Raw genomic sequence first — 17,940 nt, forward strand, 5'->3', positions numbered from 1 at the left:
TTAATCATTATATGTTATATGCTTGTATCAAAACATAAGATGTACTCCATGAATATGTGCAATTATTATGTATCAACAAAAAAATGAGAAAAAATTTAATCTCCACTTCAACCTGATCAGGAGACATTACACTATACCCATTTTACAGATGAGAAAATGAAAATTCAAAAAATGTAGGTAACTGGCCTCAAATCATACTACAACAATATGGTGTGGTAAGAGGATGTGGGTTCTTTTTTATGCAATTGTAGTCTTCTTCCCCCAAAACATATCAGAATGTGGAGACATCTGCAAAATGAGAATGTTCACAAACCACGTGACTTAGCAGAAGGGTTACGGGGTTCCTTTACATTTTATTTTCTCAAGTGTTCATTGCATCTAACCGAAAGATAAACTAAAATATGAAGTTCCTCCACATCACTGCTGATTAATAATCAGAAATGAAGACATAGCAAATACGAAATTTTAACTGTGTAAGTGTTGAAAAACCCATTCTCAAGCACCATGAGTGTGAGGACCAATTGGTAAAACCTCTTTGCTTGGCAATATCTTTCTAAATTTTAAGTGCTTATGCCTTTTGACATAAGAAGTGTACTTTTAGGGTGTATTGCCTTTTGGATGTGGAAAAAAAATGCCCACATAAGAATATTTATTGTAGCGTTTAATGTAGTAACAAAGGAGTAGAAAACTTAAGTGCCCATTGATTTCGGTTTAGTTAGGTAAACTATGGTACACCACACAATGGAATCCTAGGGCCCACTTAAAAGAGTTGGGTACAGCAATATGTGCTGATATAGAATGTCTTCAATATATATAACCATGCAAAGGAAGCCAGGAGCACAACAGGACATACTCTAGGCTATAATTTTTATGAAACAATGATGAGCTGTCTCTCTTTATATGTGTATGTGTACATATGCTGCTTGCTTATTAATATGCAAAGGGGAATTCAAGGAAGGAGAAAGAGTCATTTTCTACATCTATCATTTTGGTCTATTTGATTTTTACTCCATGTGTATTTCTCATATTTATTGCCAAAAATAAATATCCTTTATAAAGGGGTGTTTTGTGTGTGTATGTGTGTGTGTGTGTGTGTGTGTGTGTGTGTGTGTGTGGCAAGTCTTAGATGTTTCGTTTTACAAGCCAGAAAACTATAAATACCCAATGGTTCAGCTCAATAAGGAACAAGTGACAACTCCTGTTACACAGTAACTGATTTTGAACCTTGCCATATAAGCAACAGGAAAGAAATCACAGGGCAAGAACGAGGGGGGCAGACGAGGGTAGAAGGGAACACAGCAAGGTTGGGAGATTATGGAAATGTATCTAGAGGCAAAACCAGTATTTCTTGGTTGTTCGTTACTTTGTTCAACAAGTATTTATGGACCTCAAGTGGGGTTCCAGGGTACTAAGAGAACAAACTTCAGTTGCTGCCAACCCAGCCCTGAGCAAACTCCTGGGCTTGTGAGGAGGGGACACCTAGAAGAAATTCTCAGAGTGTGGCTTCCTGGGCTGGGTGGTCCAGACCAGAGCCTCTGAGATCTGTATTGTCCCAGTAGATCTACTGGCAACGAGGTTCTTCAACCAGGAAAGTGCACGACTTGGATATCTAACCCAGTTCGGGAGCTAAATGGGGTCAGGAAACGCTTCCTGAGGATGTAGCGCTGAAGCCGAGAGATAAGGGAGTTAGCAGGGTGGGGCCATGACATCTGTGCAGGCCCAGAGACAGCAGAGAGCTTGGGCTGTTTGGGGACAGAGAGAAGGCCAGCAGGCCAGGAGCCTCACGGGGACTGCGGACAGAGGTGTCCGTGGGGGCTGGAGAAGCCAACAGGGGCCAACATGCTGCTCCCTGTGTCCAGAGCAAGGCGAAGGTGAGGGAATCAGAGTTATGTTTTAAAAGTTATGACTTTAAAAATGATGCCTTTGCTGGACCCTAGCACTCTGGGAGGCCAAGGGAGGAGGATTGTTTGAGGTTGAGAGTTTGAGCAAAAGTGAGACCCTGTCTCTACCAAAATTAGAAAAAATTAGCCAGGCGTGGTGGCGTGCACCTGTAGTCCCAGCTACTCAGGAGGCTGGGACAAGAGGACCGCTTGAGCCCAGGGGTTTGAGGTTGCAATGAGCTATGATGACGACACTGCACTCTACCCAGGGCAACAGAGCGAGATCATGTCACAAACAAACAAACAACAAAATGACAACAACAGCAACAACAACAACAAAAAATAATGATGCCTTGAAAAAAACCCACCAGCCTGGATGTAGTGCAGAAAATGGATGGAAGAAGTTGGGGAGAGGGGATTTGGGGGGGATGATTGGAAAACTCTTTTTAGGTAGGAAAAAGGGTAGTGGACTGTCTCTTGGACTAAGCTGGTGGTTGTGGAGATGAAGAAAATGGATATTTAATGAATAATTTGCAGGCAATAGGAATCAACTTCCATGTGGCTATGTGGGATGAGGGAGAGGGAAGAGTCAAAGAAGACCTGGAAGTTTCTAGCTTGAAAAACTGAAGCAGGGGGCTGGCAGGGGTGGTGTAGATATTGGCCCTTTTTACTGAAATGCAAAACATCAAAAAAGGAGCTGATCCGTTTGAAGGAGAAAGAGGAACAGTTCAGTTTGAGACAGGGTGAGTCCTTTCACCCTTTTGTTTAAGCAGGAGGGAGTGTCTGGGAGAAAGAACACAACCTGCTAATTTTAAATTCCTGTCCCCTTGATGACACGCTGAGAATTCTCCTTCATTTCCCCAGTCCATTTGCTGTCTGGTCTCCTTTCAGGTCTACCACTGTCCCACCTACTCTCAGACGATGACCCTTCTTCTCATTTCACTGAGAAGCTATCAGAAGAGACTGTCCGTATGTCACCATCACCACTAACCTCCCAACCCTGAAAGCTGCATTTTCTGCCTTTCATAGGTGAGGTGGCAGAGCTTCTACCCATGCCCTCACCTGTGCCTGGGAGGCTGCTCACCTACACGTGAACTTCTTGCTCCAGCAATTTCCGCATCTCCTGCGTTGTCAATTGCTGTCTGCCTACCGAGTCATCCCGGCATCCTACACACATAGTGTGACAGGCTTCGTCTCAGATCAAGATTCTCTCTGGACCCCCCAGCGTCTTCTAGCTATGGCTTTACTTCTCTATTCCTTTTGTCATAAAAACTCTTCACACACATACAGACACATACATACACACACACAAGCCATCTGTCTGATACCACATTCTCTTCTCACATATTCTATTGAACCTACTCTGGGTAGGCTCTGCCCTCATCGTCCCTCTAAAACAATTCACCAATAGCTTCTAACTTGTCCTTCCTCTTGTCTCAGGGTCACCCTTCCCAGTTTTCTTTGTTGGAGCTCCCTGGTCTTTCTGTCCTCTACTACAGAAACAGCCCATAGTTGAATCTCTGGAACTCTTTTCATCTGTTTCTGCACATATTCTCTACATGATCTTACTTATCTTTCTGGCTTTAAAAACTATCTGCATGCTACAGCCTCCCTTATTAACATCTTCAGCACTGATCCCTTGCCTAAACTCCAAGATGATTATATCCAGTTGGCTACTTGGTGTCTGCTCTTGAGGGTCTAATAGGCATCTCAAACTTAATACATCCAAAGCCAAATTCTCGATTCATGTCTTTTACGCAAGACCAAATCTACTTCACCTCCAGTTTTCCCATCACTATAGATTGCAAGGCTGTACTTTCTTTGGTCAGTTACACAGACCAAAAATCCTGGAGTCATCTTTGACTCATCTCTTTCTTGCATATCCCCATCCAATTCATCAGCAAGCCCTGTTGCCACTACGTTCACACTATAATCAGAATCCCACTTTTTCTACCATTGTTACCTACCACTCTCCTGGTCAAAGTCATCATAACTGGTCTCCATCTTTCCGTTATTACCTTCCTACAATTTATTCTCAATTCTAAAGATAGATTGAGCCTTTCAAATGTCATGCCAGACCAAGTCACTTAGTGATCATTAATGGGTTATAAATAAAATTCACAGTCCAAAAAAGTCCCAATCATGTTCTGTAGAGCCTCAGATGACCTGGCTTCCTGCTGCCTTCTGAACTTCTCTCCGTATCTTTCTCCCTCAACCTTCTAGTCTAGCTACAGTGGCCTCTCTGCTGTTCCTGGAGCAGGCCAAGGGCTTTTCTGCCCCAAAGCCTTTGCACCTGCTACTTCCTTTGCCTGGAAAACATTTGCCCCAAGGGAGACCTATGGCTTGATCTCTCACATTACTTAGGTCTCTGCTCAAATGGTACAGATGTTCTCTTGAGAAAAGAGGAGCAGGAAAAGCCACTCTATTATTTATTGAAATCCTAGCTAGAGTGCAATATCATTGTATTTCAGACACTGTTTCAAATACATTCCATGAATTATAAAATTGCATCTCCTCAACAGCCTCACAGAGCTGGTACTAATAATTTACATTTACTGAGCGCTTACCATGTGCCAGTCATTGTGCTAAACGCATTGTAAATATTAACTCAATCCTCATAACAGCTCCATGAAGTGGGTACTGCTACTATCCCCGCTGTACATCTGAAGCACAGAGAGTGTAAGTCACTTGCCCCGTTTCACACAGCCAGAGCTGGGTTTGAACCTAGAGCTCAACAGTGGCCACTAGCTTAGGATGCCACTTGAGAGAAGGAGTCAGACTTAAGTCGAGCCTTTAAAGGTGGTGGGTATTTGTTAAAACTAAGAAGTAGATGTAGGGCATTCCTTTCCAGGTAGAAGGCATCGTGTGTACACAGGCACAGAAGTGGGCATTCAGCCTTCACACTTCCCAGAAAGCAAGTGTGCCTGAGGTGTACAGTGCACAGTTGATAAAGGAAGTTGTGTCTGTCATTTGGTTGATAAAGTGCACGGTTGATAAAGGGAGTGGTGTCATTTGGTTGATAAAGTGCACAGTTGATAAAGGAAGTGGTGTCTGTCATTTGGGAATGTGCAGAGGGTTAAGGTGGCTGAATCTCCCTGGGGATGCATAGTCTGGGTCCCTCGCCACGGGAGTCTGGCAGTGAGGGGGCGTAGCAGTTGTTGAAGTCTTTTAAGTCCTTTAAACCCTTATTGGTCCAGCTGACCACGACCACGGCCCTTTGAGGCTGGGAGTTGGGGGTGGGAAGGGAAACAGTGAAAAGGCAAGTGAAAGAAAAGGGGGAGGCGCAGTTTCAGAGCCGGGCGAGCCAGCGCTCTCTTCCTGCCTAGCCTCCGACGGCCTCGCCTCCAGCTTCGCGGGGCGGACCCCGCCCTGGGCCCGATGGCTGACGAACTCTGCTGCCGGATCTCTAAGAAAGTCCAGATCTGTCTTGCAGTCGGTCTCCTGGTGGCCGTCGCCGTGTTGGCCGTGGTCGGAGTCCTGAAGTGGCTCCAGCCGCACAAGTGGAATGGTCCCGGGACCACAGAGCACTTCGCTGCCGTCGTCCTGGGGCGATGCGCCAACTACACTCAAGCAGCGCAGCCCGCGCCGAGGTGAGTGGGTGCGGGGGGCGCGCGGGGCGCTGCTCGCGGTGCCGGGCTCCGCGCGGGGGAGCCGGCTGCGTTTCCCCAGACAAAGCATCTCCTGTCGCGGATCAGCTGAGAGCCAGCCGGGCAGTGCTGAGCGGGGAGTCCCGCGCCACTGGCAGGAGGCGCCGGCGTTGGCCCGAGCGCTGCCCGCTGGCTCTCCCGGCTCAGGGGAAACGCTGGGCGAGACGCCCGCCGTCTGGGCAGGGTGCCCCGAGCCCAGCCCCTTGCCGGGTCGCGGCCCAGCCTCGGTGCTCACAGCCCCTCCGCAGGGACAGAAGATAACTCCAAGACGCAGGGTAGCGTGGGCTGGGGTGTTGACATCTTCAACTTTGCAAGGAGTTTCAGTCCCTGGTTGTGTGGCTTGCGAAGTCTGCTGTGGGGGAGGAGGGGGGAGAAGGGCCAAGCCCCAGAAATTGGTTTCATTCATTTATATAAAGCAGCACGCCGCTTCTTCTTGCGTTTCCTGAAATGCAAGTGACCAGAGAAATCATTAACAAAACAAAACATCAGCTTTTAAAATTGAGGTGTTATTTAAACGGGAAGATGCATTCAGCTCGGTGAATCTGTACAGACCCCAGAAAACACCAACCCTGTAAGTCTACTAATCTCCCCCAAGGGGAATTTCTCTTTTGAATTATATTCCCAGGGCTTGGTTTTACCCTGATAATTCATTTCTATTGTACATAAAGCAGAACAAGCTGGGAAGTCATTGGAAAGGGTGGGACGTGGGGAGGAGGAAGCTGCGAATTTAGGCTTTGCACTTGAGATTGCAAAATTCTGCATTACAAACACCCCCAATTCCAGGTGAGTGAAGACCTCCCTCACCTCCCCATGCATGCTCAGTGGTTCTCCTTGCAAAAAATTGTTAATGTCCAGTGATTCCCAGGGACTCTGTGTTTTGTTTACAGATAATTAAATACATAATGGAAAGAAAAACTAGAAATTGAGGCTGCACTTTAAAGTATCAATTTAATCAAGTGAAATGCAATCTGAGATGGTAATGATAAAAAAAATCTCATTTTTATTTTCGTCTTAATTTAAAAGTTAAAAAAATTTTTTTGGTTGTTGTTCCATCATCTTTGGTAAATTCACATTATTGGTTAGATTAGCGCATCGATAAAGCAGGGAAGATGCACCACAGAAACTACGTGGCTTTTTGTGTTTGTCAGGATGCATACTCAGTATTAAACACCTGTGTGGTATACATATGCATGTATACATTTGTTCAACATATACATGTATATATGCATATTCAACAACATATTAATAAATTGATATTTATTTAAATCATAATTCAGTTAATATTTAACATGATGTAGCCTGTTAATATTTGAGCATCCTCTACACATTTCACACTGTATACACACATACACACACACACACACACACACACACACACACACACACACACGGAGGGGTGTTTTATGTAAATGAGTTAGTAATAATATGGTGCTTACTATATGCCAGGCACTGAACAAATATCAAATCATTTAGTCCTTTAACAACCATACGGGATATTTACTATTGGTATCCCCATTTTACAGACAAGCTGAGGTAGAGAGTTGAGTGAATTGTCCAAAATTTTGGCTCCAGAGACTGAAGTCTTAGCCACTAAACTACACTGCCTAGGTGTGCTCTATGTCTATAGGTAGAATGACTATAAAATTGATTGATCAAGTCTATAGACTTTTGACATAGAAAGGATGACAATGGAAAATGCTATTAATAAGTATGCTGAGTCAATAGGCTTAAACCAGAATATATGGTCACTATATCTTTGGGTGCTTTAGGAGCATGAACTCTGGAGTCACACTGCTTGGGTTTAAGTCTTGGCTCTGTCACAGTGTGACCTGGGGCCAGTTACTTAATTTCTCTGTGCCGCAGTGTTCTCAACTGTAAAATGGAAGTATTAAAGGTAGTACTTAGCACATAGGGAAATTATCAGGATTAGGAGGAATAATCTTGTCATGTAAGAACTTCTTTTTTTGGAAATCAGCATCACAGATGCCATCACACAATAATAAACATAGATCCAGGGCAACCATTTAAAATGGATGCCTAGTGTTATTTATTTAAATCATAATGCAATAAATTAGTCCTCCAGTGGAAAAATTTATGTTATTTCTAATTTTTTATTATTATTCGTTTTCTAATTTAACATTTGATCTTGGGGATTTTTAAATGTCAGTACATATAGATCTACCTCATCCCTATTAACAGCTCATTGTATTCCACAGAGTAGATGTAACCATTTTCTATTCATAGGAAATGAGTTTGTTTCCAATCCCATTCATTCATTCAACAATTATTTGTGGAGCATCTACTATGTTCCAGGCAGCAATCTAGCCACAGGAGTAAATGACAACATTCCCACTCTCACAAAGCTTTCATCCTAGTTGGGAGAAACATGATGTAATGCACATCTTCATACATATATTTTTGTGTACATATGGGAGTGTTTTTATAGGATAGACTTCCATTGGTGGAATTTCTGGGTCCAAGGGAGAATTATGCATATTTTAAGTTTTGATTTTTCCAAATTCCAAGTATTCCCAAATTCCCTCCAAAATAGTAGAGCTGTGTCTTTTTTCTCTCCCATCATCCCTCTACCAGAGGGCATGCTTTCCCACAGTCTCTTCATTGCTGAATATTTTCAACTTTTTTAACTATAAAAAAATGGCATCTAATTGTTCTCTGATTAACAGTGAGTCTGAGCATCTTGCATGTGTTTATTGGCCATTTATATTTTTTCTATGATTTTCCTAATCATAGGTATCCTTGATCATTTCTATTGAGTTGCTTGTTTATTTCTTTTTATGTGAGTTCTTTATATGTTGTAGGTAATATTCACACACATACACAGTAAAAATCATTAGTAGAAAATGTACAAAATAGCAAATTTATACAAACACTTTGTAAAGACTTAACTAACTGCTTAGTGACGGGGCTAATCATGGGGTTTCACAGAGGAAGAAAATATAAGTCTTGAGCTCTGGGGTCCTGCAGGGGGAGGTGGGGAGAGGATGAGAGCAATGCAAGACCTTGTTATCTGTAGCGACAGAGAGATTTGTACACAGCCATGAGGTGCACCGAGGAGGGAGCCATTGCTTCTGCACTGCTAGCCTTGCACTAGATTCTGCAGGGGTGTGTAAGATGTACCTATCAAACGAGAAGGAATATGTGAGCCAAGTGCCAGCACAGTGCCACAGAGATGCAGACGTGGACATCCCTTCCTTGATGGGGCAGAGGCAAGAAGGAAAGACTTTATGAAAGAAGTAGCATCTGAGGTCTTCCTTTTAAGATAGAATTTCAACAAGGGGGTGCTCTGAAGAGTGTGTGCTGTTCTGTCGAGAGAAGTCCCGAGGACAGATAAGATGCTACTGTGAGGGAAAATGGGCCAATTGATTGACTAAAACTCTTTAAAGGTGTTAAGACCCTGGGGAGGATCCCACTGGTGAGAGGGTCTAGACCTCATGTTGGCCTGTCCACAACCTGGACCTTCTATTTATTATTGTTACTGTTACCATCTACTGGATGATGTAAGTTTTCTTTATTTTTTTTTTTTTGTCCTTAGGGTACAGAATACATCCCACTAGTGACGTATAGTCAATATACTATGTACCCATGTCTGACACCTTGATTAAAGGATCATTCAGGCATTGAGAATCAATCGCAGCAGGACAAGGGCATAATAAACCTGGGAGCCATTTGGAGGTTCTTGTAGTAATTCAGATGAGACATGGCTGTGGCTTGGCTAGCGATTGATGGATGGTGGTAAGAAGTGGATGGATTCTGGATAGATCTTGAAAGTAGATTCCATATGATTTATTATGGGCTTGTAGATGAGATATGAGAGAAAAAGAAGAAACAACACTGACTCCAAGAGTTTTGGGTTGACCTACTAGAAAAATGAATTGCCATTTTATCAAAAAGGGAAAGGTTGTAGTGAAGCAAGTTAGGAAAGGCATCAGTAGTTTGGTTTTGTACATTTAGTAGTTCCCCTTTATCCATGGTTTTACTTTCTGAAGTTTCGATTATCCACAGTCAACCATGGTCTGAATATATCGAATGGAAAATTCCAGAAATAAACAATTCATAAGCTTTAAATTGTGTCATTCTGGGTAGCTGATGAAATCTCTTGCCACTCTGCTCTGTTCTGTTCAGGACATGAATCATCCCTTTGTGCAGCATATCCAAATTGTATATGTTACCCAGCTGTTGTTGGTCAGTAGCCACCTCAGTTATCAGATTGAGAAAACACAGTCCATATGTATGGGGTATGGTGCTATCCACAGTTTCAGGCATCCACTGGGGGTCTGGGAACATATGGGTAAGGGAGGATTACTGTATGAGTGGAGATGTTAAACACAAAGTTGGTTCATATGAGTCTGGGGGTACTGGAGAGAGGTCTGGGCTGGAGATATAAATCTGGAAGTCAAGAGCATGTGGAAACTCAAGGGAAGAAAATGTTTCAGAGGAGGGGGTGTAATCAGCTTGTTCAAGCCATTCTGATTGATCAAGTAAGATGAAGACTAGGAATTGACCAATGGATTGATGACTTTGATAATATCAGTTTTGGAGGGGTGATAGTGATGAAAACCTGTCTGGAATAGATTCAAGAAAACAAAACAGAATGAGAAAGGAACTGGGGACTGTACACGTAGACAATTCTTGCAAGAGGTTTTGCTGTCCAGGAGAACAGAAATGGGGTAGTGGCTGGATGGATAAGGAAGTATTCAAGATGGAAGAAATTGTGGCTTGTTTGAAAGGCAGCTTCTTTAAAGTGGGCTGAAAAATCATCTAGGTGAAGAATACTTCTAGATTTCTATAATTTCCTGTGGTTGTTTATAATTGGCCTACCGATGTCAAATTCAGTAACATTTCTAAAGTGACTCACTCACCTATGATCATTTTTACCAGAACATGGGACTTAGTACAAAAAAGTTTTCTTCTTTTTCTACTTATCCAATTTTATGCACAATTTAATTAAATTATATAATTAAAAAAGAAACAATAAACATGAACATGTTTATAAATAGGTAAATAAGTACCAAGTGGATAGAAACAAAAGTTCTTGAGGGTCCCAGAGAATAGTTTATTATCTGTATAGAAGACGGGCAACTTGTTTTATAGAGAGAATGAATGGTGTTGGTTAGTACAGTGAGTCAGTTAAGTAGGGATCAGTTAAGAGATTTTTTTTTTTTTTGCAATAAATGAATTTAGAATTGGCCAGGCATTATTCTTGCCAGTAAAGGAACCCCTTAGGAATAGGCCAGGTCAGAAAACCACAAAGACAAAGTTTTCTTAAATGAGGGGTTGTGGAATAAAAAGTAGATGTAAGATGCTGAGAAAAAAACAAGAAACTGAATGATAGATAAAATCAAGAATTAGTTTCCTGTATGTGTGTTTCAAGTACTAAGGAGTTAAAAGGGGAAGAATGATTATATTCACAGATTTTTGCACTTGATCTGGATGGGGGGTAGGAGATTATCTTTTTCAGCAAAGTATTACTGGTAATTACGCTGGAAGGAGGCAATGATAAGAATCTTGTTTTCTAAGACAAAAAAGAAAGTGAAAACTGACGTCAGAAATTTGAAGAATAAGTGAAACCAGAGACTAACATCCTTTTTCCCTTCAATGACTCTTATTTTTTTCTAATTATAAAAGTAAAACATGCCCACTGTAGAACATTTAGAAAAAATACAAAAATATAGAGAAGAGTACAAAATCACCTAATTCCTAAAGTAGAATTGTAAATAGTGGAGAATACTACAATTAAAAAAGAAAAACTTAAGGAGATCCGCAAAAGAAAACTACATACCTACTTAAATGACAATGTTACTAAGAACCTACACTGGGGAAAGGACTGTTTCTTCAATAAATGGTCCTGGAGAAACTGGATCTCCATATGCAAAAGAATGAAACCAGATCCCCATTTCTCACCATACACAAAACTCAACTAAAAGTGGATTAAAGACTTAAATGTAATACCCCCAACTATGAAGCCACTAGAAGAAAACATAGGGGAAATGTTTCAGGACATTGGTCTGAACAAAGATTTTATGACTAAGATCTCAAAAATATAGGCAACAAAAGCAAAAATAGACAAATGGGATTATATCAAACTAAAAAGCAATCAACAGAGTGAAGAGACAACCTGCAGAATTAGAGAAAATATTTGCAAGCTATTCCATTGACAAGGGATTAATATTCAGAATATGCAAGAAACTCAAACAACACAGAGCCAAATAATTTGATTAAAATGGGCAATTGATGTGAACATACATTTTTCAAAAGAAGATATAAAAAAGGTCAACAAGAATTTGAAAAAATGCTCAACATCACTAATCATCAGGAAAATGCAAATCAAAACTACAGTGAGTGATCATCACCTAAGAGCACATTTAGGGATAACATTAATTGGGTGTTGGGCAGATGTGGCAGGGGAGGGGATGGCTGTATACATACATAATGAGTGCAATGCGCACTGTCTAGGGGATGGACACGCTTGAAGCTCTGATGGGGGGGGCAAGGGCAATATACGTAACCTAAATTTTGTACCCCCATAATATGCTGAAATTAAAAAAAAAAAGAAAAAAAACCTCAAAAATCAAAACTACAGTGAGATATCATTTCACCCCAGTTAGAATGGCTATTAGGAAAAAGACAAAAAACAACAAAGCTATTGAGGATGCAGGTAAAGCAAGTGTTGTACACTGTTTGTGAAAATGTAAATTAGTACAACTATTATGGAAAACAATATGGAAGTTCCTCAAAAAACTAAAATAGAAGTACCATGTAATCTAACAATCTCACTACTGGGTATATGTTCAAAGAAAATGAAATCAGCATGCCCAAGAGATATCTGCACTCCCCCGTTTTTGCAGCACTACTTATAATGGCCAAGATAGGGATTCAACCTAACTGTCTCTCCATAGATGAATGGATAAAGAAAATGTGGTATATATACACAATGGAATACTATTCAGCAATGAAAAAGAATAAAATCCTGTCATTTGCAGCACCATGGATGGAACTGGAGGTCATTATGTTAAGTGAAATAAGCCAGGCTTAGAAAGATAAATACTTCATGTTCGCATTCATATGTGGAAACTAAAAAAGTTGATTTCATAAAAGTAGAGAGTAGAATAGTGGTTACTAGAGCTAGGAATGGTGAGGGCTAGGGAAGATAGGAAGAGGGTGGTTAATTAATACAAAATTACAGCCAAAAAGGAGGAATAAGTGTTAGTGTTCTATAGCACTATAGGGTGTAACTATAGTTAACAATAATTTATTGTATATTTTCAAAGAGTTATATAAGAGAAAATTTTGAGTGTTTCCAACACAAACAATGACAAACATTTGAGGTCATGGATACATCAATTACTCTGATTTGATCATTATGCATTGTGTACATGTATTGAGATATCACTCTTTAACCCATAGATATGTATAATTATTATATGTTAAGTAAAAATAATATTAATAAAAATTAGATTTTGTTCTTATTATTGACTTGTAGGAGGTTTATGTATTCAGAAAACAAGTCTTTTGTTAAATGTGTACTAAAACTTTTTTCTTTAATTTTGTGATTTATCTTTTTATTTTCTTTAATGGAGACTTTAAAGAGCAAAGTTTTTTTAAAATCATAATAAGGAGGCCGAGGAGGGCGGATCGTTTGAGCTCAGGAGTTTGAGACCAGCCTGAGCAAGAGCGAGACCCCGTCTCTACTAAAAATAGAAAGAAATTAGCTGGACAACTAAAAATATATAGAAAAAATTAGCCGGGCATGGTGGCGCATGCCTGTAGTCCCAGCTACTCAGGAGGCTGAGGCAGGAGGATTGCTTGAGCCCAGGAGTTTGAGGTGGTTGTGAGCTAGGCTGATGCCATGGCACTCTAGCCTGGGCAACAAAGTGAGACTCTGTCTCAAAAAAAAAAAAAAAAATCTTAATAAGGCCCAATTTGTTAATTTTTTTCTTAGATGGCTTGTGCTTTAGGTCTCTATGCATTTCTATTTAATTTTTTGTATATGGTTTAAAGTAAAGATTGATTTCATTTTTTAAAATTTTTATTTTTTAATTTTATTTCAGAATATTATGAGCATACATATGTTTTGGTTACATAAATTGCTTTTGTACTGTTTAAGTCAAAGTTATAAGTGTGCCTATCCCTCAGATAGTGTGCATTGTACCTGTTAGGTGCGAATTTACCCATCCCCTCCTCTCCCTACCTCCTGCCTGATTTCCATTGAATACTTTTTCCATATGTGCACATAAGTGTTGGTTGATTAGTTCCAATTTAATAGTGAGTACATGTGGTGCTTGTTTTTCCATTCTTGTGATACCTCACTTAGAAGAATGGTCTCTAATTCCATCCAGGTTAATACAAGAAGTATTAGTGCACCATTTTTTTATAGTTAAGTAGTACTTCATGGTATATATGTACCACATTTTATTAATCTACTCATGTATTGATGGACACTTGGGTTGTTTCCACATCTTTGCAATTGTGAATTGTGCTGCTATAAATATTTGAGTGCAGATGTCTTCTTTGTAGAATGTCTTTTTTTCCTTTGGGTAGATACCCAGTAGTGGGATTGCTGGATCAAATGGTAGTTCTACTTTTAGTTCTTTGAGGTATCTCCATACTCCTTGTACTAGTTTGTAGTCCCACCAACAGCATATCAGTGTTCCTATCTCTCTGTATCCATGCCAGCATTTGTTGTTTTGGACTTGTTGATAAAAGCCATTCTCAGTGGAGTTAAGTGATATCTCATTGTGGTTTTGATTTGCATTGCCCTGATGATTACAGATGTTGAGCATTGTTTATATGTTTGTTGGCCACTAGTGTATCTTCTTTTGGAAAGTTTCTGTTCATGTCTTTTGCCCACTTTTTAATGGGGTGTTTAGATTTTTTTCTTCCTGATTTGCTTATTTATAGATTCTAGTTATCAGCCCTTTATCAGATATATAGCATGCAAATATTTTCTTCCATTCTGTAGGTTTCTGCTCTAGTGATAGTTTCTTCGGCGGTGCAGAAACTTTTTACTTTGATCAGGTCCCATTTATTTATTTTTGTTGTTGTTATGATTGCTTTTGGGGTCTTCTTCATAAATTCTTTGCCTAGGCTGATGTCTGTAAGAGTTTTTCCAACATTTTGTTCTAGAATTTTTATAGTTTCATGTCTGATTTCATTTTTTGTCACATATAAAATTCTATTTGTTCTAGTATCATTTATTGAAAGGACTTTCCTTTCCCCACTGAATTTCTTTGACACTTTTGCTGAATATCACATATAAGTGTGGGTTGCTTTCTAAATTTTCTGTTCCCTTTTCTTGATTTGTATCTATTCTTTCATCACTAACACATTGTCTAGATCACTGAAGCCCTTTAATAAGTTTTAAAGACAAGTAGTGTAAGCACTCTAGGTTTTTTTTCTTTTAATGGATTTAGCTAGGTTATTTGTATTTTCACCTAAATTTTAGAAAGAGCTTGTAAATATTTTTTAACAGAGCATACTGAAATTTTGATTTGGAATCTGTTAAATCTATAGATACTTTGGGGTTATATTTATAATCTTAATATTGTGCCTTCCGAACCATGAATATGGTATACATCTCTGTTACCTTTAGGTGTTTTTAAATTTCTCTTAGCAATGTTTTATTTTCAGAATATAGGTTTTGCATATATTAATAGTTTATTAAATTTATGGCTCAATATTACCTATTTGTGTATTCCTATAGTTTCATTGCTATCATATCTAAGTAGGATATTTATTAGTACATATCTATATGACAATATACATGTAGGATTTCTCTTACTGTATATATAACTTTAATTATGTTTTCTAATTGTTCCTGGTGAAGAGGAATGTTATAAATTTTGAATATTGATCTTGATCTAAAAGTTTTCGACAGAAGCAAGCTTGATGTGTTTGAGACATCAAAAAGACAGTTTTGGAACATAGCAGGTGAAGGGCAGAGGAGTATAATTTGAGGTTATAGGCAGCCAGTGATCATCAAGGTACAGACATTTACATTTTTTTCTTACACGTAATTCCAAAATGATTCAATCTTACACCAGAGCGGATCTGTGTGATATGTTCCCTTAGCAACCACTCAGTTCATTTTATTGTAACCTCCTATTTAATATCTGTAATTCCCTATGGACTAAAAACTTTGGAGGTTGAGGGTTGTCTCTGTCCTGTTAACCTTATATCCTTAGAGTACCTAATACTCTGCCTGGCACATAATTAGTACTCTGTGTTTATTGAACAAAAGAATGAAAATATAAATAGATAAAGTTGTATTTTATTAATAGAAATATATTTTACAAATTCATATTTATAACTTCTGAATATTATAATAATGAGAAAAATGCTAGGTAGGTTTTAATGAGAATTTGAAGTAAGGGGTTGCAAATGACTGTCACAGAATGATCTAAGCCTCAACATCAAATTTCTTTTGTGAATTTATTTTGCTTTACAGTTTCAGAAAAGTTTTTATTCAAACAGATGATTGGTAAAGAATTGGCTTGCTTAATACTGTGTCCTAGGAGAAGACATACTCATCTTGAAATAAGGATGAAAGGGAGGGATAAATTCAGGGCCATTGCTTTCTGAATGATAAATTTACAACATGTTCAAATACAGGCAGTGTTTCCTAAGATCTTCTCCAAAATAAATTTACAAAACATATTATTTGAAAATAAATGGAAGAAAACTAGGAATCAATAACAAAAAGACAGGCACATCCCTCCCCCCCATTGCATTTGGAAATTAAAACAGCTTTTGACGTGACTTACTTATTAATTATTACTGTTATTATTACTTTTAAAGATGGGGTTTTGCTCTGTTGCCTAGGCTGAAGTGCAGTGGCTTGATTATAGCTTATTGCAGCCTTGAAGTCCTGGGTTCCAGAGATCCTCCCGCCTCAGCATCCCCAGTAGCTAGGACTACAGGTGTGCTCCACCACACCTGGGTAATTGAATTTTTGTAGAAAGTGGGTCTTTCTGAGTTGCCCAGGCTGGTCTTGAACTCCTGGGCTCAAGTGATCCTCCCACTTCAGCCTCTCAAAGAACAGGTATTACAGGTATGAGCTACCACACCCTGCCCTTACTAATAATTAAAACGATATATTCTCAGCCCTCATCTTTTTTTTTTTTAACTAATCAAGAGCATCTAATGCAGTTGATCACTTCTTCCTGATTAATATACTTTCTTCATTCGGCTTCCAGCACAACCTATTCTTCTGTTTTTTGTCTAAATTCCTGGTTGCTCTCTTATAGTCTTTCTAGGTTTCTTCTCTCAATGTCTTAGTGTCAGATTGCCTGAAGCCTCAATCCTTGATCGTCTGCCTTTCCTGTGTTTTGGACACTGATCTCATATAGTCTCTTGGCTTTCTCCTGAACTTCAGACTCACATGCCCACCTGTTTATTCCACAGGTTTACGTACCCATCTGTTTATTCCACATTGGATGTCCAGTAGACATTTTAAGCTCAGTGTGTCCAAATCTGAACTCCTGATCGATACCACCTCCACCCAAAGCCTTCTCCATCCTGGTTGATGGCAACAACTCCATCCTTCGAGTGTCTTGGGTCTCAAGTTTTAGAATCATCTTTGACTCTCTATTTTCTCTAACACCCACATCCCATCCATGAGGAGATTCACAATGAATTCAGAATCTGTTGCTTCTTCTGTCTCTACTGCCACCACCCTGGTCCAAATCACCGTTTGCACTTGCCCAGATGCACTGATCTACCTGTCTCTGCCTTTTCCTTCTTTCAGACTACACTCAACAAAGCAGCCAGGGAAATCCTTTGAAATTTAAGTAATATCACGTACTTCTTGTGCTCAAAATCCTCTATAGGTCCTCTTGTCACCACGAATAAAAGCTGAATCCTTATAATGGCTTGTGACCTACCTGGTCTGACCTCTTTTCCTTTCTGACCTTATTTCCATCGACTTCTTGTTCCCTCTGCCCCACTGACTGCCTTGCTGTTTCTAGAACATATCAGGCATCAGGGACTTTGTGCTGCTTGTTCCTTCTGCCCAGAATGCTGGTGTTTTGGATCTTTGTAGGGCCAAGTCGCTCACTTCCTTCAATTCTTTACTCAAGTGTCATCTACTGTCCACCCTATTTGAATATGGACCCTTCCACCTCCTCCTCTAATACTCCTGACACTAATTCTACTCTATTTCCCTCTTTTCCATAGAACTTACACATTTCTAGCATGCTCTATAACTTACATGTTCATTATTGTCAGTCTTGCTCTGGTAGAATGTAAACTCTCACAGGGTTAGGGACCTTTGTTGACTGGTTGGTCCTATGTGCTCATAAATGTTCTTAGCACATACTACATGCTCAACAACTATTTGCTGGATTCATGAATTGATGATTTCTAAGCTTTCCTTCAGCCTGAAGAGTTTTCAGGTT

At 39.7% G+C, this 17,940-nt stretch overlaps 1 protein-coding gene across 1 annotated transcript in view; it reads left to right on the forward strand.

Annotated features, from left to right (window-relative positions):
* The first annotated feature begins 4,946 nt into the window (after nt 1-4,946).
* CD38 (CD38 molecule) overlaps nt 4,947-17,940 on the forward strand; it is a 43,342-nt gene continuing 30,348 nt past the window's right edge. Inside the window, exon 1 of the mRNA XM_045550403.1 lies at nt 4,947-5,470. Within this exon, the coding sequence (XP_045406359.1) occupies nt 5,259-5,470 (212 nt within the window). The 5' untranslated portion in view covers nt 4,947-5,258. The remainder of the gene's footprint in view (nt 5,471-17,940) is intronic.

Source organism: Lemur catta, chromosome 4 (genome assembly GCF_020740605.2).
Source record: "Lemur catta isolate mLemCat1 chromosome 4, mLemCat1.pri, whole genome shotgun sequence".
Classification (NCBI taxonomy): domain Eukaryota; kingdom Metazoa; phylum Chordata; class Mammalia; order Primates; family Lemuridae; genus Lemur; species Lemur catta.